The 23752-nt window shown below is 42.3% G+C and overlaps 2 protein-coding genes across 4 annotated transcripts in view; one reads left to right on the top strand and one right to left on the bottom strand.

Annotated features, from left to right (window-relative positions):
• col15a1b (collagen, type XV, alpha 1b) overlaps positions 1-15292 on the top strand; it is a 56022-nt gene extending 40730 nt beyond the window's left edge. Inside the window, exons 18-45 of one of the 3 annotated variants that reach the window (XM_075483758.1) lie at positions 120-155; positions 302-439; positions 586-645; positions 731-766; positions 934-975; positions 2195-2257; positions 3595-3630; positions 3813-3896; positions 4344-4409; positions 4784-4819; positions 5225-5287; positions 5414-5503; positions 5781-5816; positions 5902-5955; positions 6154-6210; positions 6886-6945; positions 7373-7417; positions 8661-8742; positions 8838-8863; positions 10604-10702; positions 11250-11394; positions 11509-11576; positions 11686-11817; positions 12074-12172; positions 12263-12337; positions 12470-12667; positions 12911-13026; positions 13586-15292. In XM_075483758.1, the coding sequence (XP_075339873.1) occupies positions 120-155; positions 302-439; positions 586-645; positions 731-766; positions 934-975; positions 2195-2257; positions 3595-3630; positions 3813-3896; positions 4344-4409; positions 4784-4819; positions 5225-5287; positions 5414-5503; positions 5781-5816; positions 5902-5955; positions 6154-6210; positions 6886-6945; positions 7373-7417; positions 8661-8742; positions 8838-8863; positions 10604-10702; positions 11250-11394; positions 11509-11576; positions 11686-11817; positions 12074-12172; positions 12263-12337; positions 12470-12667; positions 12911-13026; positions 13586-13808 (2265 nt within the window). In that variant the 3' untranslated portion in view covers positions 13809-15292. The remainder of the gene's footprint in view (positions 1-119; positions 156-301; positions 440-585; positions 646-730; positions 767-933; positions 976-2194; positions 2258-3594; positions 3631-3812; positions 3897-4343; positions 4410-4783; positions 4820-5224; positions 5288-5413; positions 5504-5780; positions 5817-5901; positions 5956-6153; positions 6211-6885; positions 6946-7372; positions 7418-8660; positions 8743-8837; positions 8864-10603; positions 10703-11249; positions 11395-11508; positions 11577-11685; positions 11818-12073; positions 12173-12262; positions 12338-12469; positions 12668-12910; positions 13027-13585) is intronic. The other 2 variants (XM_075483756.1, XM_075483757.1) reach the window with 2 other exon arrangements.
• A 797-nt stretch (positions 15293-16089) lies between these two features.
• xrn1 (5'-3' exoribonuclease 1) overlaps positions 16090-23752 on the bottom strand; it is an 11785-nt gene continuing 4122 nt past the window's right edge. Inside the window, 11 exon segments of the mRNA XM_075484254.1 lie at positions 16090-19239; positions 19414-19598; positions 19750-19809; positions 19812-19854; positions 21006-21119; positions 21212-21375; positions 21459-21594; positions 21732-21866; positions 22566-22646; positions 22993-23024; positions 23596-23662. Of these exon segments, the coding sequence (XP_075340369.1) occupies positions 18910-19239; positions 19414-19598; positions 19750-19809; positions 19812-19854; positions 21006-21119; positions 21212-21375; positions 21459-21594; positions 21732-21866; positions 22566-22646; positions 22993-23024; positions 23596-23662 (1347 nt within the window). The 3' untranslated portion in view covers positions 16090-18909.

Raw genomic sequence — 23752 nt, 5'->3', positions numbered from 1 at the left:
AAGTCTCAGCATGATGTAGCCAACAGGATCAACTTGAGACACCCCCCCCCCTGTTGAAAATTGAAAAATCTTGAGTTGGACCCAATAAAAAAAGTAATCCTTCTTTCATTTTTTACAAGGGAGAACAAGGGATACCTGGGACACCTGGACCAAAGGTAATTCATACAATTTATAATACAGTCGGGGACAAAATAATAAACACATGCATCCCTCCAAATAAACACAATGAATCTACTAAGTAGTCAATGTACAGTTATTTGGAAGATTTTTGTTGGTATGAGTGTTCTGTTTGTTTCTTTAGGGTGAGTGTGGATCTCTGGGTGCAACAGGAACCCCTGGGCTCCAAGGACCCACTGGTCCACCGGGAAGGAAGGGCCCAGCCGGTCCACCAGGACCACCAGGCCCACCAGGACCTCAAGGAACCAGATTTTTTGTCGAGGTGACCCCAGCTCCTATAAAACACCTACAGAAAAATCTCAAATAAGCTGAGAAGGAGACAAAATGCTAATTGAAAGTAGGATGGTTCTTTAAATAGAAGGTGATAATCAGTATTTTAGTTCAATGTGAGATTACTTTTTTTTTCAGGATATGGAAGGTTCTGGAAAGAATGACATGCTCATTGGAGCCAGAGTTAAAGGCCCACAGGTCAGTGGAAAAGAGCTTACATGTTTTTAGACTGTTTCTATACCGTTTGATGAAAAAAAATTGTTTTCTGTTTTGCTTTCTCTAGGGCCCCCCTGGGTTACCTGGACCACAGGGACCACCGGTAATCAATTCATCAATGTTCATTAAAGTTGCACATTAAGCTTGAAGAGGACAGTGTTTATTTTGTATTCACCATCTCTTGATACTGTGCGAGCAAATCCGTTTTATTTCACCACCTTGCTCACTAACTGAAGTTGCTTTCTTTTTTATCGATGTTTTTAACACTAGGGTAAGGATGGAGCCCCAGGAGCTGCAGGGCTCTCGGTCAAGGTAAGTGCACTTTGAAATGACACTGCTCATGCTTCTCCTGTTACACAGCAGTGGACAACAGATGTTGGTTTTGTCAAACTTGTAATGATCCCTACTCTACAAGATGCGGTAAAAAGATATCTTTGAAAACCATTTCCAACCTTCGAAGGAAGAATCTCAACCCCAATTCCAAAAAAGTTGGGACGCTGTGTAAAATGTAAATGACAAACTGAATGCAGGGATTTTCAAACCTTATAAAGCAATATTTGACTCAGAATAGGACATAGAAAACACAACCACATGTTGAAAGTGAGACGTTTGAGCCTTTCATGAAAAATATCAACTCAAATTCTTGAATCTGATGGCAACAACATGTCTCAAATAGATTGGAACAGGGCCATGTTTACCACTTTGCAGCTTTCCCTCTTCTAACATCTGGGAACTGAGGGGACCATTTGCTGGACCTTTAGGAGGGTAACGTTGTCCCATTCTTGTCTGAATCGTATGACATCAGAAATATTTTTGCATTTGGGATGCCATATAGATCAGCTGGCTAAGCATTTTAAATTGGCTTCGGCCAAGAGAAGAGGACAGCATTTCTGGATATCTGCACAGAAATCACAGAAAGTGATTTCTGGAAGTGTTCCTAGGCCCGTGCAGGGATTTCCATCACAGAATTGTGCCTGTTTTTAAGGCACTGGGGCGTAGGTAGCGTAATTATGTAACGTTGGTGACGGAATATTCAAAGTCTTTCAAATTTTACATAGCGCAGCATTATTCTGAGATCGCTCCACAAGTTGTAGATGCAGTTTTTTTGCGGACTACTGAACCTCTGCCCGCCTTTGCTTCTGAGAGACTCTGCCTCTCTAAGGTGCACTTTTATGCCCGGTCATAGTAGAAACGTGTTCCACCAGATGCAGATCCACTCCAGCTTTTCCGAGATGTGCTGCCACTATCCAATTAAAATGAAATAGCAAAATATCTCACTTTCAACTTATATATATTCTCTTTTTGTTCTGTTCTAAATCAAGAACTGATTCATGTGATTTGCAGATCATTAAATTGTGTTTTTATTTACACTTTACATGCCGTCTCAACTGTTGAATTGGGGTTGCATGTGAACGTTGCACACCAATGCTGTGCATGTATGTGTGCATTCTGCCTCAGGCAAACATGTAACAGAGAAATCACATCCACTTTTTGCAGCAGTTGTCTCTGACTCCACTGTGTATGATTGCAGGGTGAACCAGGGGACCCAGGTCCAGAGGGTCTTCAGGGTCCTGCTGGACTACCAGGTGCTAGGGTAAGTAGCAGGTTCTCGATTGTAGCAGCAATGGGTGACCTTATTTATGTTTAAAATAATAGTTTATCTGAATAGTTGTTCCAACTGTACAAGGCAGGCTTTGACAATTGGGCTTAAGACTTTTCAGCCGTCTTGGTAGTTGTTATAATTTGAAGCTCTGCAGTCACATTAGTGTCTATACACATTTCAATATTTTTCCCTTACTATGACACTTTACCAGGGGTGTGGTCAAATATTAATAAAAAAAAGGACTTAGGAAAAGACAAATATTACTTTATTATCAAGGTTTGTAATTAAGAAAAAAAAAAGTGTAATGTAATGTTGTCCCAGGCTGCTCACGCTCACAATCCTGTTTGTGCATAAGAATCCCAGTTAGCATTAATGGATAGATATAATCAAGTGTTGCTTTAAAAGCTGTGGCAAAGAGGAATTGTGGGTCAGAGTTAGCTCCTTTCTTTCAACAAGGAGATGATAAAAGAATAGAATTCAAACAGGTCTCACGCACTTATTTGTTTCCTAAATTGTCATTGTTTTCTAAATTATCTTCCCATTTGTCTAGGTACCTAACTTACCGCACTTACTCTAGCACTAGTTATGCACTTAGCTGTTTGGTTTTGGAAGGAAATGCACTTATGATTTCTTGTGACCTGAAGTTCTTTCGCCTACCGATGTGGAACACACTTATTGTAAGTCCCTTTGGATAAAAGCGTCTGCAAAATGACCGTAATGTAATGTAATGTAATGTCTCACCATGGCTGCTGCTGAGATACTCCTGGGTCATTCCGGTGTATGTTTTAAAATGAACAATTTGAGGTCTGTGAATAATAATAATTCAGTAATAACTGATGGTAAGGATTCAAACCAGCTACTTTACATCAATATCTTAACGACAATGCGAAAGAGGTCATTCATGTTAAACCAACAATCTCTTTAAGCAGCAGCTGCTAACCTTTAGATGTTTAAAATGAAGTTTCAAATTTATCTTTTGGGTTTACTTTCCCTACTGTTTACAGTCTCATAAGGACAGTTTTCAGTGAAAAACTGATAAAAAGAAAACATGCACAACCTACTCACTCCTAAGTCAAACAAAGTTCAGAGTCGCACACTTCAGTGTCATAGGAAAGAGATGATTTCGCAAGTAAAGAACCAGATTATTACTTCCAAAGTTAATAGAAAACAAAAAGACAGCTAAAAGAGTCTCAATCCTAAATTTCATCTGGGGACCACTTGCTAACCAGTTTGCCACATCCAACAACCACAGAAGAGAACTGTTATTTGAAATGAATTCCTCTATTCTGGGCTGAATTAACTCATCATTATTTCCTCTCTGAAAACAGGGGCCTAAAGGAGAGAAAGGCGGTCCAGGACCCAAGGTAGGGTTGCTGAGTACAATTTACAGTTTAATGCAGTGAACACAGTTTGTTCCACTTTCTTAAAATTGTTTACTCCTGGATGTTGAATTCTTGGTTGTAGTCTATATTTCTTTTTTTTTTGCCATCACTTGCCCTGTCTTCCAAATGTCACGTATAGATTTACTTCATTATGTGTACTACAGGGCGATCAAGGTGCTGATGGACTCAGTATCACAGGACCACCTGGGCCTCCTGGAACTCCTGGACCTGCTGCTAATCTGCAGGATGTAGGCATCCACACAAACACACATGTTTATAATTAAATGTAAAAAGGAAAAAAAAAAACAAGGAAAAGGTTAACACGGAAAAAATGTAAAAAGTCATCATTAGCACATGAATTAGTTACTGCTAAATCAGATGATATCCGACACAAATTCATTTTACTGCAGTTTGATTGTTGATAGTTTTGTCTCCAGCCAATAGATAGAGCCATAAAGGTTCTTTTCTAATTGTATGGTAAAATGAAAAGCTTTGCTGTTCAAAGAATCCTCCAGAGGGCAGGCATCAGATTCATTTAAAACGTTTTCGTAGCTATGCAAAATAACACCATCCCTTCACCAAAGTGTATTGGTTACGTATTATTAAGTGGGGGATAACAGGAGAACTGACAATAGAGTCAATGGATTTCCTCTCAAAACAACTTCCTTGTCATGTGTTTCAACATATTTCTGCAGCTGCTCCTGAATGCTACAGATGGTATACTCAACATCACAGAGATCAGAGGCCCTCCAGGGCCAATGGTGCGTAGCTTTCAGCTATTGATATAAAGTGACCGTCAATGTTAAGTGGCTGAATGTTTTGTGCTCCCTCCCTGTTCTACAAACATAAATTCATTGCAACTTTTGCCGTGTGGATTGATGAGGATGATGTTGTATGAATTACAGCAGCTAACCCCTTTGACATCATTTCTTTTAACTGAAACATGCAAGCCAGAGAAGAACCAACAGTTGTTGAATCTTCTTGTGTCTTCAAGGATTGTCATTACTTTTGCAGTTATGTTTAATGCATTTCATGTATGGCTTTTTCTGAGTAACCAAGCCCAATGGCTTTTGCTATGTGTGCTAACGCCTGTTGCGTGCATGCATGCATGTGTTTGTTTCTTTGCACGTTGCAGGGCCCCGAAGGCTTGCCTGGCAGAGCTGGATTTCCAGTAAGAGCTTTATGTTGTGTCACTGAATGCTGAGCATGCTTCTAACCAGTTGACTGGGTTCAGATGACTTTGGACTGAAATGTTTTTCTGACTCTTTTGAATTTGTCAACAGAAATGCAACGGTTATTTGAAAGCTAGCTAATGTATTTTTTTCTCTCGATTTTGCATTTGCATTGCTGTCTTTGTGCTAAACATGGTAGGTACTCATACAACTGCAAATATTATTGCCAGCTTGGGAGCGAACTAGTAGTCTCTGGTTTGATAGTTTGTTTCCATGGCAACCTTTCAGCAACCTAGTGGAGTGAATAGAATTTTGGACAAGTAGAGTAAATAGAATTGACAGTATCATGACCGTTTCAGCTAGATCTCCCAGCGTTGCCTGATTATACTCTCATTGCTTCCCAGGGCCCCAGGGGACAAAAGGGAGACAAAGGCATTGTAGGTACAGAGGGGCCAGCAGGGCTCAAGGTGAGAATTGGATACAAGAAAATGCACCCACGAAAAAGTATCATACCATGATGCCCATGAACATTTGTTTTCAGCAAGAAAAGATATTTAAGCAACTCTTTCATTTCTTTCTACTTACTCCAACAGGGTGAAAAAGGAGAACCAGGGGTGACCGTCGCTGCTGATGGCTCTATCCTGTCTGCTCCAAGAGGCCCTCAGGGGCCCAGAGGCCCAAAGGTACCAGAAAAGTGACCTTACACCGCTAACTGGCTGCAGTGGCAAAGCCAACCCATACTATACAATGACTGCAGAGTGCTTATTGGTCAGATAATCTTCACCATAAATAATATCACCTCTAAATAAATAAATCAATGGTATCTTATGTGTTCACACAGATTACATAGGAATAACGCATCTGTCACACTACAGAAAAAATTATTTTTCAAATTAATGCCAGAGAAAACTGCATTCGTTAAAAGTGTATTCATTAATGCGCTGATTTGTATTTTCACAGGGCAACCGTGGCTTCCCAGGAGCTACTGGACTCATGGTGATTTAATGAATTCTTGTCAAATTGTCCATACTGATATTGATGTTTCTTGTGCATACAGTAAGTGTTTCTTTGTGAATTTCAGGGACCTATAGGGGCTTCTGGGCAAAAAGGAGAATATGGCTTCCCCGGGCGCTCAGTGAGTACTTTTTTTTTTTTTTTTTTTAAATCTATCGTACCTGGAAATCTGCACTGCAAGTTCTTTGTTAAACTGATTCGTAAGCACCAATGAGAAAAGCGCATAGAAATGCTGTGTGCATTTGTTAAAGAATATTTATAGTTTACCATAAGATATAAATCAATCAATATGTATTCAATGTTACTTCTCTTTCTGTAGGGGCGACCTGGTATGCCTGGAAGAAAAGGTGACAGAGGAGAGTCTGTTGGCCTACCGGTGAGTAGAGGCAGACAAGGAGAACGGTTTTCAGATAAAGCATTTCACAATATACCGAATATCAGTGCATTTAGCATTCATCAATGGTTTAATCGTGCGTAAAGACGGTGATTAGGTCATTAGGCCTCGCTCCTCGATATCACTAAAATGAAAGGCCAGAAGAAAAGTTAACGTCAGATTTATGACGTGATCCTTATAGTGGTTTTCTGATATGTTGACAGTTGTTCCTCCAACAGTAACGTCCTACTGACCCCATTAAAAGACCACAAGGCCTGGGCCGTGTGCTCACAAACACACAAACACACACACACACACTATTTGAATAGATAGATGAGTCAAAATTGCCCAAACGAAATCCAAAGACAGTGAAACAGATTAACAACAGCCACAATCTCAGAGGCACTTAAGGAAAATCGAGGATCGATGTTAAAATGAGCATGAGTGACTTCTTTAGTGTGCAAAGACACAGAACTAATCCCTAATGAATAGATAAATACACGTTTGTTAAATCTGTTAAATTAGATTTTTAGATATACATTTGCTTTAAAGAATGTTTGGTGAATGATATTGATTATTGACATGTTTCCCAGACGAATGATTCAACTTTTAAAGGTCAGAAAAAAAAAAAAGTTACGGGAACAATAAGTGTTTTTGCCACCTCCTCTCGTTTCTCAGGGTCCTCCAGGTCCTCCAGGTCCACCCGGGTCTCCAGGAAGAATATCTGGACTCAATGGAGTAAGTATGAATTGAAGACACACAAAATATAGGACATTTTACCATCCAGTATTACAGGAAATTAATTATTTGAATGTCTAAGCTGGAGAATTTGAAGAATCTGCTCCAACTTGAATGGTGACTTTCACCTACATTTGTCTCTCTCTTCTAAGAGAGCAGAGACGACACAGTGGAAGAAAGTAAAATCCACAACAATTAGTATTCGTTCAGTCATCTCGGTTTTTCTGCCATTTGGTGATTAATGTTGAATGAAGAGTAAGTTTTGAAGAAAGAATAATCCAAAGGAAGTGCGAGGTAGCTGTCCCAGCTTACCAACAGTAGCTGGGAGCGCCATTGAGGAAAGTTCATCTTGTTTTGATCGTAACTCTGTTCCAGTGATTACCTGAAGCATTAGTCTGATTCCACTGCTCTTCTTTGAATCCTAAAGACAGTGTTCCCGGTGCGCCCCAGACCGCACTGCAAAAAGGGACGAGTAAGTCTGAGTCGGACCATCTGATTGGTCTGTTTCAGTTGGAAATGGGACGATCTGGTGGTTCTGGTGGTGTGTGGGTTTCACAGCATGACGAGTCTCTGGTCTGGGCTTCAAACAATACCCCATTCCCCTCTGCCCCCCCCCCTCTTCCTTAATTTCCTTCTCCTGCCCTCCTAATGGTCTTTGGGAACACTACATGAATGTTGAATTGGCATTTTCCCAGCAGGCTTTAACATTTGTCTCATATGCAAGTTATATATAGATAACCGGAAGGTGGAAAAAACACAACCGATTTCCTCTCAACAAAAACCTAAAATCAATTTGTCTCATGTACTCTTGTGCATACAGTTAATTTACCACTCAGGACAAATGTTAATGCTTGTTGTGAAAAGGGGGTCTGAGTCTGAATCCTGCTTGCCTCAGTTGCTCTCTCCCCCCTCATCAGCTTAAGGAAGAGGAAGTTGGGTGAACCTCTGGCAAGGAGAGCCTTTCGTAGATGTAGATCAGAGCTGGTTGCAAGTCCCTTTTTTTATTGGATCAGTCACTTTCAGAAGGAAACTGTATGGTATCCCATCTCTGGTGTATATATATATAATATCATGGCTGTAATAAGCTTGTTTGGGATTGCCTCCATCTCTGATCTATGTGTTGTTAACTAGATAAAACAGGATTGCTGAAATGATATCCTTTCCTGGGGCTGGGTGTCTGGGTTTGGTTTTTACTTTTCAGCCTCCTATTAGAAGATTCTTGTTAAAAAAAAGACACAGTGGGCAGGAGACACGTTCTCAACTGCTTTGTTAAAGTCCAGTAAACTGGTGAAAGACGCTAAGAAGAGATCCTGGGTTGCAAATGATTTGCAGCAATGGCCCATCGGTTACTTTATTAAATGGTTTTAATGTAAGATGACAGTGAACATTGTAAAGGTAGGGGGCTTCGAGCTTAATCCCTGTATTTTAACCTCAATAATCAAGTGACAGCGCAACATGCTGTCCATGGCATGCATCCCTTGTATTTAACTCTTTTTGTTTTTTACAGTGCTGACAGCCATGTTTTTGATGTCATAATCCAAATAATCCACAGTCCTTTTACAGTGTTTAACATGTTCTTTAAATGTGACCTTTGAAGATCAGCAAATAAGTCAGATCTGTTCGGCTGTGTTAACTGCACATGCACGAACAGGAACTGCAATGATGTTTTTAATAAGCGCGTGCATGGGTGTGTGTGTGTGTGTGTGTGTGTGAAGGAGTCAGTGAATAGGGGAGATTCTCTGGTCCTGAAAGGAGACAAAGGAGATGAGGGACTGCCGGGTGAGCCAGGGACGCCTGGTAAGACTTTAACACACGCATTGTGATTCGCTTAAAACTAACCTGCTCGCAAAGGTAATAGCTATTTGATATAATGTGATCATTTTTCCTCTCAGCCCCCAGGTTTCCTGACGGAACTGTGGTGAGTACAGATACAAAGTACATTAAAAAAAAACTGTAAATAAGCTAATGGCAAAGGCGTAAGTTTGGTCTTAGCTTTGGTAGGGACACTCCCCTCCTCACACACACACGCACGCACGCACGCACGCACACACACACACAGGAAAAAAACCACATTTTTTATTTACAAAGCAGAAACACAGGCAAAAATGTTGAGACCAAACCTAATGTTAATGTGAGGATTTACTTTCATTACTTTGTGGCGTCAAGCCTGTCTGCAACAGCCAATCAGATATTTTACCATCAATCCACCGTTTTACTAGCCTGGGAATTCCCATGCTGCTTTGCGCTCGATTTCATTCTCACTGCAAAGTCAGCCTGGAAACCACCGCCCTTATTTTTGCCAGAGTTTGGGAACCAATCACAGAATGGGGGGGGGCAGCAAGACGATGAGGACGTCTATGCGCTACACCGAAGCTTGTAGAGTGTTAATCCAACATGACAGCGGACACAACGTTACCGTTCAATGCAGCCTTAGAAAGTGTTTCGGAGTAGATTCACCCTAGGGTCATTTGAACCGTGACATCCAGCCAAGTAGCCCACCCGAAGTTTTTCCGATATTGGCTGAACATCAGCTGAGTTACTGAGTTATCCCGAATAGCTTAGCACAAGCGCTAACGGACCCTGGCAGTATCTCCAAAATTACCACACTAAAATCACATGCCATGACACCAAACTTCTACAGTAGTACAAATATGGTCTGTACTCACAAAACGATGCATTTGGAAGTTTGTACATAGTCCAGGAGTTTATCATCAACACAAGCCTGATTGCTTTTCTGCTGCTAAAGCTGCGTCGACGTCACTTCTGGGAGCTTGGAGCTTCAAAGTAAGATGAGGGTTGATCTACTACTGTAGACAACAAAGCAAGGCTGCTCAATTTCTCCATTATTAAAATAAATTCACAACTCTACAACATAAAAAATCATGTAGAATATAGCATATAGGCCTATTTTGTTGTCAATTTAAGTAGCTTAGAGCGCAAGTTTACTTTTATTTTCCATTTTTTTCTTCTTCCTCGTCGAATTTCTGTCGTCATCTGGTATAATATAATAACTGCCCAATATGCCATATATCCCAATATATATGCCCAATAAACGGCTCTAGGTATTCGTAAACCACGCCTCAAATACGAGAAAATGCACACCTAGTTCCCAGACCACCATCTCATCGAGATTGTGGACGCGTCAGCCAGGCTACCGTTTTACAGCAACTCTGCCGTCAGCCAATCAAATGGCAGCATATCTAACCTTGCAATGCAGGTTACACTGAACATTCGACGAGAGGGCACGTCGGAAAAATCGTTCTCTACAAATGCTTAATACTACGAATGAGTTTGTGAAAAATATTATATTTAATATATTTTGTAAAAAAACGTTATATTAGAATATCATCAAAGATATTTGTAGGGACATCTCTGTCTTCCCCAAACTTTGGTCGTGACTTGTCCCTATGGTCCCTATGCAAACTTACGCCCTTGGGCAATGGTAACATCAGCCTTATATTACGCTGGACCTTTGCTTATTAGACAGAAACAAGGATAGTGATGCTTTGTCTGCTGAATGTGTCAATCTGTAAGATGTGGAACAAGCAGTGAGATGTATACAATTCATTCTCTTGCTAGAATATAGAGTGACTAGTAGCTATATATATAGTCAGTGTGGTTGATCTCCTTTTGTCCTTTCTCTTGGTGCATCTCTCAGGGAGATAAGGGTGACCTTGGACTCAAAGGTGAGAGGGGAGAGAAGGGTGACTCGGGCCTGCCTGGTCCTCCCGGAGTGCCGGGGAGGTCCGGACTTGTGGTGAGTTCAGCTTGATCCTGAAAATAATGTCATTTAAGTTCAAAAGATGGGATGGCAGCCACAAGTAACATTCGTAAATAAAAACTACTCATCACAGTTGCTTTTGTAGCTTTTGTACTGTGCGGTAATAACGAGACGAAAGGCCCCTCTCAATGTGTCCAAAAAGAATTTCAAATCTCGACTCATAAGACCAGAACGGTGCACTGCTGTTCAGCATCTTTTTTATCGTTGTGCCACGGAGATTTGTGCTAATTCGGTGAATCCTTGAATGATATTTAGAAGCACAGATGATGACCTTTCTTTTTATCTTTACCTCTGAAAATCTCAGCCTCTCCGTGATGTTCTTTGTACTAAAAAAGAGCAGAATATACGACACGCTTCTCAAATAAATGCTGGATCAGTCTAACCTTTGATCAGTAACTGGACGACAGCATTAAAAAAAACAGACATTAACTCAAACTTTGAAGTATACTCAATATGAGTGACTACATGTGTGTACCTGTGGAGAATTAGTAAGTAATATAGCTTTTTTTATTCGCGCTTCAAGGGTCCAAAAGGTGACTCCATCGTCGGACCTCCAGGACCAGTAGGATATCCCGGTCAGCCTGGACCTCCTGGCTCTGGACGACCTGGATCCCAAGGGCCCCCCGGCCCTGCTGGGGCCCCAGGACCAGCACCTGCATATGGATCAAGTATGTGTGTGTGTGTGTGTGTGTTTGAGAGAGAGATTAAGACACAAAATAGTTGTACTTTTGTTCAGACTGGTTTTATATGTTAGATGTTCAACATACCGTACTTGTTATCAGCAGCTGTCAGTATCCCCGGCCCACCTGGTCCCCCCGGCCCACCAGGATCTGCAGGTTACGCCAATCCGGTACGATACTTGCTCAGAGTGCAACTGTGGAAGAGAAAAATTATGAAACAGATTATCCTTCAGATTGCCACAAAGGCTCAGCACTTATGTTGTAACGGCATTCATTCAGGTGACCGTCTACAAGACGATCCACGCTCTCACCCGAGAGACGCACCACGCGGCCGAGGGATCCCTGGCGTACGTGTCAGAGAGGGGAGGAGAGCTGTACATCAGGACACGCAACGGCTGGCAACACATACCGGTTTGTGCTGTGTGTCCGTCACAGTGCACCTAATTTACATTTCTGCATCTTTATAGTATACACCGTATATCGAAAACTGACAACTACAGTGGGGCTATTAAAAAGTGTGAGCTACTCTACATTTGTGGGAATGTACACACATCTGTGGGGGGGTTTGGACTAATAATTTTAATAGTAATAATGTTGTCTAAAACACCCCTTAAATTATTACTGTATTTTCTCTCCGTGTTTGCCCATTTCTCCCATCATCTTTCAGCTCGGAGAGTTGATCCAAAATGGACCTTCCTCGTCGGAGGCATCTCAGGCCCTCAGCAGAACCAGAGATCGGAGCAGACCCCACAGGGTCCACAGCCAGGTTCGATCACACACACACTCACACAAACACACACACACACCATAAGAGGGCTGTTGGCAGGAAACTTTAGTTCATGTTTTTATCAAATAGGAGTTGCAGGATGGCAGTAGGGGATATCAGCCCAGCTACAACATCCTACCACAGACCATCAGCTCTGCACCTGGGGTGAGACTAACAAACACACTTAGATCTTCATCTCGGTACCAGACCCAGACAGTAAAATGATTTGGATGTCAGATCTGTGGTGAATAATGCGCCAGATCTGGAGGGAGTAAAAGTTTCTGCTGTTCTCTGTAGCTCCACCTGGTGGCACTGAATGCACCGCTCAGAGGGGACATGCGTGGCATCCGTGGGGCCGACTTCCAGTGCTACCAGCAGGCGCGCTCCATGGGGCTCACCTCCACCTACAGGGCCTTCCTGTCCTCACACCTCCAGGACCTGGCAACCATTGTGAGGAAGGCCGACCGCAATGACCTGCCTGTGGTCAATCTCAGGGTGAGAAAATGTTTACATTTGCATCTACAGTATTGCTTCAGAAATAACACGTTTCACTGCGATATTGATATATTTTTTCTGTTGGGATGCTTGCATAGTATTTCTGCTCATGGCATTGAGTTAAAGAATCCCACTCGCTGTATTCCAGCCGGTTTAAAGACACATTCAGCAGTCATACTGTCTAGCTTGTCTTCTGCTGACACTTTCCATTAAGTTAACCACGTTCCTCCCCCCTGCTCTCAGGGCGAAGTGTTATTCAGCAGTTGGATGTCCATCTTCTCTGGGAATGGAGGCTTGTTTGATCCGTCCACGCCCATCTACTCCTTTGATGGACGCAACGTAATGACCGACTCAGTATGGTGAGAGCATGTAATCAAGAGGGGGAAATATTTATGTCCAGAGAAATCTGTTATGCCTCAATAATGCTGAATTTCATGTTCAAATGGACAGAAATGGGAGCATTAGAAGCGATTTTGTGTACTTGGACTCAGGGATGGAATGAGACATGAGCCAGCAGTGTGGATAGAATATCAGAACAAAATGAAAGATGCAAAGGTGGAGAGGTGTTAGACACAGTCAATAAATGTCAGTCAAGTTAATCGAAAGGGAGCAGTCAGACCTCAACATACTTTAATCAACATTTTCCAAATCCGAGCCATAAGAAATGGATTGTTTAATTGGTTCAGTCCTCAACCTGACTGACATGCTGTGGTGGGACCTTAAGAGAACTGTGCAGAAATGAATGCCTGTTCAGGACCAAGTGATTATTCCTTTAAAATCATGTCCTGAAACATTGAGTTTTAGGATTGAAAGAGGATGTAAAGAGGATGTGTCCTTTTTTTTTAACATTACTGCTAAGAACCACTGGAGAGACACAGAGGCAGCCATGCCCACTAAGCCCCTATCCCCCTTTCTTAGGCCGGAGAAGATGGTATGGCACGGCTCCAGCACTGTGGGCATCCGTCTGACCACTAACTACTGCGAGGCGTGGAGGACGGCTGACATGGCGGTGACGGGCCAGGCTGCGCTGCTGCAGACGGGACGACTGCTGGGACAGCACGCCCGCTCCTGCTCCAACCACTACATAGTGCTGTGCATAGAGAACACATACGTAGGGAACACACACCAAAGGAGGACCTGACGAGACACAGCAAACACGCACACATATCAACACATGAACACACATGCAGGCATGCTGAAAGTTGAACATGTGACACAGTTGGAGAACACACACAGGCACATGCACACATAGAGAGTCCTCACATGTTAAATGAGCATTACGCGCACATTGAAGTTCCTGTCATTTTGTTTTGCTTTCATGTTTAGTTCCCACCTGAACCCAGGTGTGAGTCGGCAGCTCCTACGGGTGCCAAGTGTCCGTCCGAGTCAGATAGATCCAGTCTCTCACACAGCGGTGGGGTGTAATGACAGCTGAGCTGAGAAGCTTAAAGGAATATACCAGTGTTTTTGCACCGCATGCTTCATACTGTTGTCACAGCTTTCGGTTTTCTCCTATTTTGTAGAATTGTTCTACACGCAGCCATAGATGAGGTACAGAAAGAAAAAATAGCCGAGCATAACAGTATTGTGTGAAAAACGGTTTGCTGTGAAATATACTGCAAAATCACTGGTATAATGTCCTTTTTTTATGAAACAGAGTAAACATTCCATGTCACCGCAGTATTGCAGGTTGGTGGCAAATTAATCAGATGACTCTTAGGAGGATTTCTGTTATTGTCAGTATATCCCATAAAAAGACGAACCATTTGTTTCCCGGAAGACGTAGTCGCTTTCAAACTACGTTTGGGTTGCAAATGTGCGAGATTGTTCTTATTCTGGTTAAAGCGATGCTCAAGTTCCTAATTCGTCAGCACTGAGAAAGCACAGATTATCAGATGAACACAATATGAACCATTTGGAGAAGACATGCTGCAGAGGAAGTTTGACATCTAGACTTTTTGGCAGATGACTAATACCAAAAAAGAAAAGAAAAGAAAAAAAAAAAGACATGGCACTGTCTGTGCCATGTCTATAAATACAAACCTGATCTTCAATTAGATTTTACTGTAAGGTCACAGTAACACTTTGGTCAAAACCATTCCTCATATTTTCATCGCTCATTGAAGATTGTCTTATGACAACAAGTCTGTTTCAGGATAAAATAGCGATTTCCTCTGATCTTTAGCCCTGCTGCTCACCACAGATCCCTGTATTAGTTTCACCTTTAACACATCTGCTACATAGTCTTAGTATTAGAGTTTAAATCAATGTGTGATTTTTTTTTTTTTTCCATTAATTTATGCCATAGCAGGACCTAGTGTGAAAAATTAGCGAGCTCACATTCTGATGTTGCTGTACGGAGTTGGAGCGTGTACATAAACGTGTGTTGTTATTGTCCAGATGTTTTTTACTCTGTAGTGGTAGGTTTTGTATGCACAGCATAATGACTGGGGATTTCCTCTGACCACGCTTTGATTGAGATGCTCTGCCTGTAAAGATGAGTGTTAGTTTTTCCTGATTATGTTTCCGTTCAAAGCAAAACTTGACTTTCTGAGGAAAAGAAGGTTTGTACTGACTTACTGGTGCTCACTGAATAAAATGTATTTTGTGTTTTTGTTTTTTTAATTGCCGTCTCCTTCAGTGTCCTGTGGTATTCCCGAGCGAACTGATATTGGCATTTCAAGATAATTAATGCAATATAGCAAACTGTTTTCTGTGCATCAATCAACGTAGCAAATATATATATTAATGCCTGATAGAGCTTGGGCAGTACTATTTGTGCAAATGCTTTGATAAAAGACAAACTGACAAAGGTGATAGTTCATGCAGCTATAACCTCTTTAGATGCAACCATGTTGGGTTTTGAAGATGGTGCTGAAGTTCAGACTTTCTAATTCAGAAATCCTCCGTCGGGTCGGGGGTTCCAGGCGATTTTCTCAGTTGAGTTTCCCAGTCAATACAGCTCCCAAGATGGAGATAACTCAATACTGAGACAAAAAGGTATGAAGAAGTATGGATGTTCCATTATGTCACTACCTCACCAGCGTTTTGTTTTTTTTACCCCTATTAGCCACTGAAAGCCTACAGAACAGATTCTTGGACAGGTTAAAAAAGAAAAACTGAGGTCTCTAAGCTTCAGAAACCTTCTTGTGTAGATGCCCTCCTCTTTGTGTACTGTCAGAAGTGGAAATGTTGGCTACATTTCGGTGGCTTTGACGCAGTCCAGTTGCACTCAGACCTTTACTGCACCTGTGATTAGTAGTTTGTGGGTCTTTGTTCCTTCAGTTTAAAGGTAGTCCAGTGCAGCACAACCTGACACTTCTGTCCAATTGAGCAAATCTTACGATCAAACCATCTTTAATTGTTCCAAAAATTGTTGAAAAGGGGAGAAAAACAAGCGCCGGGGAAGGCAGCCGTGTTGTAACAAAAGTGTTTATTAAATGAATATGTACAGCACGTTCCTCAATCAAAACAGTAAGTCTACATATTTTCATAAGGAGAATTTCCTACTTTGTTTAACTTTTCCAAAACCACATATACAACAGGTGTGCTTCAATTTTCATCAAATTGCAAAAAAGTTTTAAAACCTCCCCTTATTGCACCAGAGCCTCAGACTTCAGTCCCAGGGTGGCCTTTAGGTTGTCGGCCGAGGGTGAAAAAAAAAAAAAAGGAGGAAAGAGAAAACTAACGCAAGACATCCCTTCACACATCCCTCAATAAAAAGGGGAAAAACAAAGGCGCTTTAATTTATCCGTACGGCCGCTTCCATCACAAATGTTACAACAAGCATTGATTTTCTTGTGGAAAAAAAGAAAAGAAAAAAAATTAAATCTTAAAAATGTAAAGTCCAGGTGTGTGAAGGTGGAAAATACAACAAGGACCTGGAAAATGTTGCCAAGAGTATCTCAACGTAGAACACTGATATATTACACTCTTTGGCTGTTTTTAACACAGATTCAAACATCTATTTTGACTCTTGTCTCCTAATTTCAATGTTTACGCCGCGTCAGTGAAACTCTCGACGTAAATAAGGCTCAGCGGTGATCCGCTGTACGAGCAGCTCGGATCCTTGTCCCACCCCTGAAATGTGAGGACTAAAATAAACCGAGCATCAGAGTGAAATTAAAAATTTTGGCAAAACGGAGACGATGATGTACGAGACGTCGCTCGCTTATCAGAAAACCCTACCCAGAAATCCATAAAATCCCAAATATGCGTTTAATGTTTAGAATAGATGGCATCGTTAATTACACAAGCTTAAATATTCACACGAAACGTTCCAAAAGAAGAAGAAAAAAAACAAAAAACATTTACCAGCCCCTTTATTCATCATGCAAGGAGGGTGGAGACATTTCAGCAATTGATTAATCATTAGAATATAAGTAGCCAAAGACCTACTGGCTACAGCTTCCATGATAGTTCCACATATGCCCTATTCTTTTTTCTTTTAAAGTGTAAAAACAACAAAAACAGCAAAGCTTTGGGACAGAAAGACGAGATATTTAAAGATGTCACCTCACAGTAAATAAAGAAATTAAAAAGGTCTGATCAGTTTATTAATAAAAATCTTTTCTTTTTCTTTAGTTGCAGCCCGAGTTAAAAAATAAACACAACAAAACGAATGCTGCGACGTGCATCTTTCAAAGTTCACAAATTAAAAGAGAAAAGCGATCACGGTGGGCGTGATTCTGATTCTTTTTGGGAACTCGGAATATGGCAGTAGGTCCAACAGTCAGAAGAAATAAAATGGACAGAAAGCGTCTGGGGAAAAATGTGCTCTGTGTGAGGCGGGGTCAGTTTCCAAATGTTGCCACTTCCACAGAATGTGTGCAGCAGTGTAGGTGTGTTTTTTTTTTTAGAATTCGGCAGTGTTTAATTAATTAAACCATTAAAAAGTCTAAAAAAGTGTGAGTGTGAAGGAAATAAAAGGCTGTGGACAACAACGATCGACACCCAGAGGACAAACATTTAAACAGCTCATCAATGCGCCAAACCTGCCATCATCCATTTTGATACAATTGCCAGTAGCCACGATAGAAGGCCCCCAATATATCTGCATAATTACCAAACTCGCACCCACTAAATGAGAGATCAGTCATAAACATCTAAATGAGTTCTAGCAAACACGGACACGCATGTCCTTTTCTGGAGGTCAGCCACCGCCGAGCAGCTCTGAGGCCAGTATGTGAGGAGGGCTTCGAATACACATGCATGTCCCTGAGAACCATGATCCAAATTTAATCTCTGAAATGTCAGGACGCTAATGTAGTGTGTAACCCCGTTCACCTGCTGTGGAGTCCAGAGCGGAGACAGCAGCAGCACCTGGAATCAGCCTCTCAGCCGTTGAACGTACGAGAACAGTTTTGAGACGTGGGAGAGACTCACTGCAGATGATGCACGTTTCTGTTCCTGGCTTCAACATGCGGGCTACAGCACCTTTCATTGGGCAATTTTAAGGCAGGCTGATGTAAAAAAAGAAGAATTTATGTTCCATGTTTGTAGCACAGCAAAGGTGAGTATCACCTGAGCTAAATAAACATTTCTCTTTTTTGTTTTTCCAAATCAAAGTTGGCAAAATCTGCAGATTCAATCATCACAATCATTTTCTTCGTCATATGTGACAGTAAACTAAATCTCATGATTTTTGGTTGCATGTGAAAGCAAAAGTTGCAAAATCTTAAAGGCATTTCCTGCTGTTTTTGAACATTTAATGCCCCCCCCATTCATAATAAATCATATTCAGAGCGAAAATGACAAAATAAAGGCTGAAATAATGGTTTTTCTTCAATAGCAGTGCTGATCAGAGCTACGATATTCTAATTGAAAGGAATTCTTCTTTAATCAGCACTGCAAAGAGGAATCGGTCGGCTATACATTCCTCTTTTATAAGGATGCAACAAACGGGGGGGGGGGCATCTCAGAGGGAATGTCGCTCTCCGTCAACCAGGACTTTGCTTCGCTAACATCGCTCTGAACTCCACTGAGGGGGTGACAGGAGCGTGAAGTCTTGCATGCTTCACGTTTTCTAGCAGTGTTAGAGGCAGATGGCAGTAAAAGTTGGGTTCATTTATTTTCCTTCGGAAAAGAAAAAGAAAAAAAACCAAACTTCCAGTTCGTGGCTTCGACTGCAGCTTCTCTTTGCTCTGAGATGTAGAGAGCATTGACGAAGTTTTGATCAGAGATGCTGAGTCTGGCAACAAAACAGCATCTTTAAAACACCACACACACACACACACACGGGCTCACTCTGACACTTTAGCTGCCTCAAAGTTGACGGCCAACTTCCTGTGCTTCCTCTTAGAGGCGGAGCCAGGGGTGTGGCCTGATGCTGGCACGCTTTGCCGAGGTGGTGTGTGTGGTGCTGCTGTTGTCGTGGAAACGGAGCCTGCCGAACCGGGATTAGACGAGGAAGGGTCGCTGCTGGCGTCGTGTTGGTGCGGTTGGCTCTGAGACTGTGACTGACCGGAGTTCTGGACTCTATGCGACTGGTTCTTGGCGACGGTATGGGCGGCGCTGTAAAATTCTCGAGTTTCTTGGTTCTTTTTGTTGGCCGACACTCGCTTTTTGGTCACCTGTCAGGGTCAGAGGACAAGCAGAAAGCTGGATTTTTACATCTTAAAAAAAAAAAAAAAAAAAAAAAAAAAAAAAAAAAAAAAAAAAAGAGAGAGAGAGAGAGAGAGAACGTAAAACACACCACCTAATTCGACATTTCATGACCCCCCCTTCATGGGCATCTGTAAGCTCACCTGCAACGGGATGAACTGGTTGTGAGAGCCAATGGGCAGAGGGTTGGCCGGCTGGGGGCGGGCGGCACCAGGGAAGGTCCCTGCTGCTCCGTAGAACTGCTGGTTCGGGTGGTGGTGGTGTGGAGGCATAGTCATTCCCCACATTGGGGCGGGGGCGTAACCCTGGTGAGGCAACATCAAACCACCTGGCAAAAACAAGCACGCTCAGAAGGTTACAGCATGTCAACAATGGTTTCAAACAGTCACTGAGAAATATTCTGCAACAGTAAAATCTACGGGATGTTTATGACTTCAAGACATCACCAGAAACGCCAGGAAGAGAGGCAACACACTGACCTTGCTGGTTGAAGACAGGCGTCATGGCTCGTATAGGCGGGGGTCGTATCTGCCCCAGTCCGGGTAAAGAGGAGGTGGAAGGGGGAAGCCCGACCCCACGGAGTTCTACAGATAAACAGGAGAGCAGAGACAGTGCGGAGTCAGCTGCAGGTTGGGGTCAGCACCACTTTACAGTCTCTGCTTAGAAGGTGTTGAAGCAGAAGAAGCTAATGAAGCTAATGCTCATTTCAACCAGTTTACACTTTATGATCAGTTTTAAAGAATGAACAATAAACAATGCGTGCCCGCAACTCATTTCAATCCAACTGTTCACACCTTGAAAATGTTTTGGCTAATTCTTTTAAACCCCTTGTGCTGAAAAGGGAAACAGGATGCTAAAATCTGGACTTTTGACTGGACCATTGCAACACTTCCGATTCTTTTCTTTTTCAGACATTCTGTGTTTGGGATCATTGTCCTGTTGATGAGCCAGCTTCAGTCTAGGTTCAGGACTAGCTTTCAGACAGACTGCCTCAAAATTTGATTTTAGAATAGCAGAAAAAAAAAAAAAAAAGGGGTTTGTTGTCGACTCACTTGAGGATCTTTACCTGTCCCTGAATGTATATGTCTCTCTCTCTCTCTCTCTCCTCTCTCTCTCTCTCTCTCTCCTCCTCTTCTCTCTCTCTCTCTCTCTCTATCTCTCTCTCTCTCTCTCTCTCTCTCTCTCTCTCTCTCATCTCTCTCTCTCTCTCTCTCTCTCTCTCTCTCTCTCTCTCTCTCTCTCTCTCCTCTCTCTCTCTCTCTCCTCTCTCTCTCTCTCCTCTCTCTCCTCTCTCTCTCTCTCTCTCTCTCCTCTCTCCTCTCTCCTCATCTCTCCTCCTCTCTCTCTCTCTCTCTCTCTCTCTCTCTCTCTCTCTCTCTCTCTCTCTCTCTCTCTCTCTCTCTCTCTCTCTCTCTCTCTCTCTCAGTTAACCCTTTCCCAGAGTGCTGATGTTTTTTCCTCCTCGGCATTGTGTTAACACACACCTGAATGCTCGATGAACTTTATAAACTGCTGTTTGATCGGCAGCACATTGCTGTTACTTAACCTCTTAATTCATTTGAAAGAAGTAAGGGGTGGAATTAAATTTATTTTTATTTTTTTTTAAAAACACAGCTTCTGCGTTTTGGCTCAGTTGTTTATTAAAAGAATAAATAATGACAATAATAATGTGATACATCAGGTGTTGTAATCCATTTTGGGTTTCATCTACTTTTGGCCATATATGAGTACGTACCAGTCTTTGAAGAGCAAAGAAGGCAGCTCTCTCCTTGGCCTCATTTTCTGACTGGCACTGTGGACCATGAACCATCAGCCCATTGGACAGCTTCACTTGACACACTACCAAACCCTGCGGGGACAAGTGTTGCTCCACATGAAAATATATCCCGCTTTGGTTATTTGAGCCGGACGGGAGGCAGGAAACCCGAACAAGGATCATACCTGTCTGTTCCGTATGAAGCTGAAGTCGGGGGGTGCCATGCCCATCCCCACGCAGACATAAGCCAGATCTGACACCTTGCTGCTCAGCGCCGCGTTAGCAGAGCCAGCTGATGATGGAGAAGGCAGTGCAGCTGTGTCGCTGTGGGGCGCGTTCATTTTTGCAGCTGCAGGGAGAGACTGTGTGATGAAAAGTGGAAGGACACAAACACTCCTCCGTGTTGGATTGTAAATGGGGACAATTCAGTACCTAGTTTCTTGGACGATCGTCTCCTGTTCTGCTGCTGGCCAGCAGCGAGGGTGGCGTTTGCGGTCTCTTGGGGTGATGGACTTCCTTTCCCACCGCCGTCAATCTTAAGCATCTCCTTCAACACCATGGTTCCCTTCTACAATACAGAAACAACTTCTTTCAGCTTTTTAAAACATTTTTTCCAACAACTTCTCGATAGTTCTGGTACGTCTTAAAAATCACACCACAAGAACATCGCTGTAAGCACAACCGGTCTGTGCATCAGATACTCACCATGGCGAACGACTGCGGAGACAACGGCCCATCCGACTGGCTGTTGGGTTCCTGCTGGGGAGCAGAAGGTGGCGGGGTTTGCTGGCTCTTAGAGATATTCAGACTGGCGAGGAGGTCCTCAAATTCATTCGAAGACTGACAGAGAAAAAAAATTAGAGGTTAAGGGACGTCCTCGTGTCTTTTTATTTATTTTTTTAAACTACTACTACTACTACTACTTCTTTATTTATAAAGCACTTTAAAACAACAGTAGCTGCGACAAAGTGCTGTACAGATGAAAATCAATAAACATGCAAAATATGGAAAAGACAAAAGAAACAATAAAACAAGATAACAGAAGTCTCAACATGTGTTAAAAGCCAAAGAATAAAAACGTGTCTTAAGATGAGTTTTAAAAGTGGACAATAATGGGGCACTTCTAATATGCAACGGCAAATCGTTCCATAGTTTGGGAGCGGCAACACTAAAAGCTCCGTCTCCTCTGAGCTTTAGTTTAGACCTCGGTACCTCCAGGAGCAGCCGATCAGCTGACCTGAGGCAACGAGCGGGAGAATATGGGTGAAGCAGCGCAGAGAGGTAAGATGGGGCAAGGCCATGTTAAACTTTTAAAAACAAATAAAAGAATCTTAAAATGAACCCTAAAATGCACAGGCAGCCAATGGAGAGAAGCCAGGTTAGGGGTCATGTACGCCCTCTTCCTGACTCCGGTTAAAAGCCGAGCAAGATTACACAAGATTCCTGGCCTTTCGCCTGCCTCTTGAGGCAATAAAAGGCAAACAGAGAGGTGAGCTGATGAGCAAATTATATAAAGACCTAAGTAAGATGTTTTTGTACCTTATTAGCTGGGTTCTGTGAGGGGAAAAGGGAGTTGGCATCTTCATTTTTCTTCAATAGTCTGATGCCACCGGCTGGAACCTGAAAAATTACACAAATTAGCATGACTGCGGGCCACGTGTTGTGCACGGCCGTGAATGCACACAATCCTACATCATACCAACACAGCTCACTGTCAGCATTAACATATACAGGTAAACCAAAGAGGAACTCCTAGATAAAGTCTTAATCTTCTTAAATTCATACAATAAAGTACCAAACACACTTTATTCTCTAGTAGACAAACGTATCATTTTACAAAAGCTGCTCAAGGAACTGCTTTCAAATAGCCGTGAGCTTCATTCTGCTTTCAAGATGATGTTTCATCATATTTATGTTGGAGACGATGATGCAAGCGTAGTGTGTGCGTGCGTGTGTAAGGACTCACGGCTTGGTTCTTCCCTTGTTGCAAAAGTCCTTCTAGAATTGGAAGAAAAACAAACAAAAAACACATTTGCTATTACACACAATAACAGAGTGAGATTCAGGAATAAAAAGCAATAGCAAGATGTCGGATATTTTGGATTAATTATCTCACCAGCTAAGGGCAATTTCATACTCCTTAAAGCTTTTGCTATGAAGCATTGTTATTTATCTCATGCTTGCAGGTGAGTTGATAGACAGTTTGAATGTATATTAATACATTAATTTAATGTATACATTTTTCAATCAATATAATAACATGTCTTCAGTAGTTGAGCACCAACAGTAACCCCTACTCTCTGTGAGCCATTTGGTCTTATTTTTACTTAAAAAAAAAAACAACACACACACTTCAGCCCATACTTACATTATTGTGCCATTGAGTGGGAGGCGGCCCCCCCCCCCCCCCCCCTGTTTTCTGCAGAGACTGCCACACATTACCGTACTCCTTCTTTACCCCTGGATGGAGTTAAAGACAGAAAACATTACATATATTTCATTCACTTGTAATGCAACACATTCCAAATCGGCTCATCATGCAGCACTTTGGATTTTACCCAACATTTACCTTTGGCTGTTGTCTCTGGGTTGGGACCTTTAGAGGGAGAGCTCCTGTTGCCCTGTTTGTTGTTGTGCTGCAGATGAGGAGATAAAAGGTGGAACAGTGAGAGGAGACGATGCAAGGATGAGGGTCAGACAATGACCGATAAACACTTCATTGCAGA

Source organism: Odontesthes bonariensis, chromosome 14 (assembly GCF_027942865.1).
Source record: "Odontesthes bonariensis isolate fOdoBon6 chromosome 14, fOdoBon6.hap1, whole genome shotgun sequence".
NCBI classification, from domain to species: Eukaryota; Metazoa; Chordata; class Actinopteri; order Atheriniformes; family Atherinopsidae; genus Odontesthes; species Odontesthes bonariensis.
Note: the sequence above shows the minus strand (reverse complement) of the source record. Positions and strands in the feature narration are given on the sequence as shown.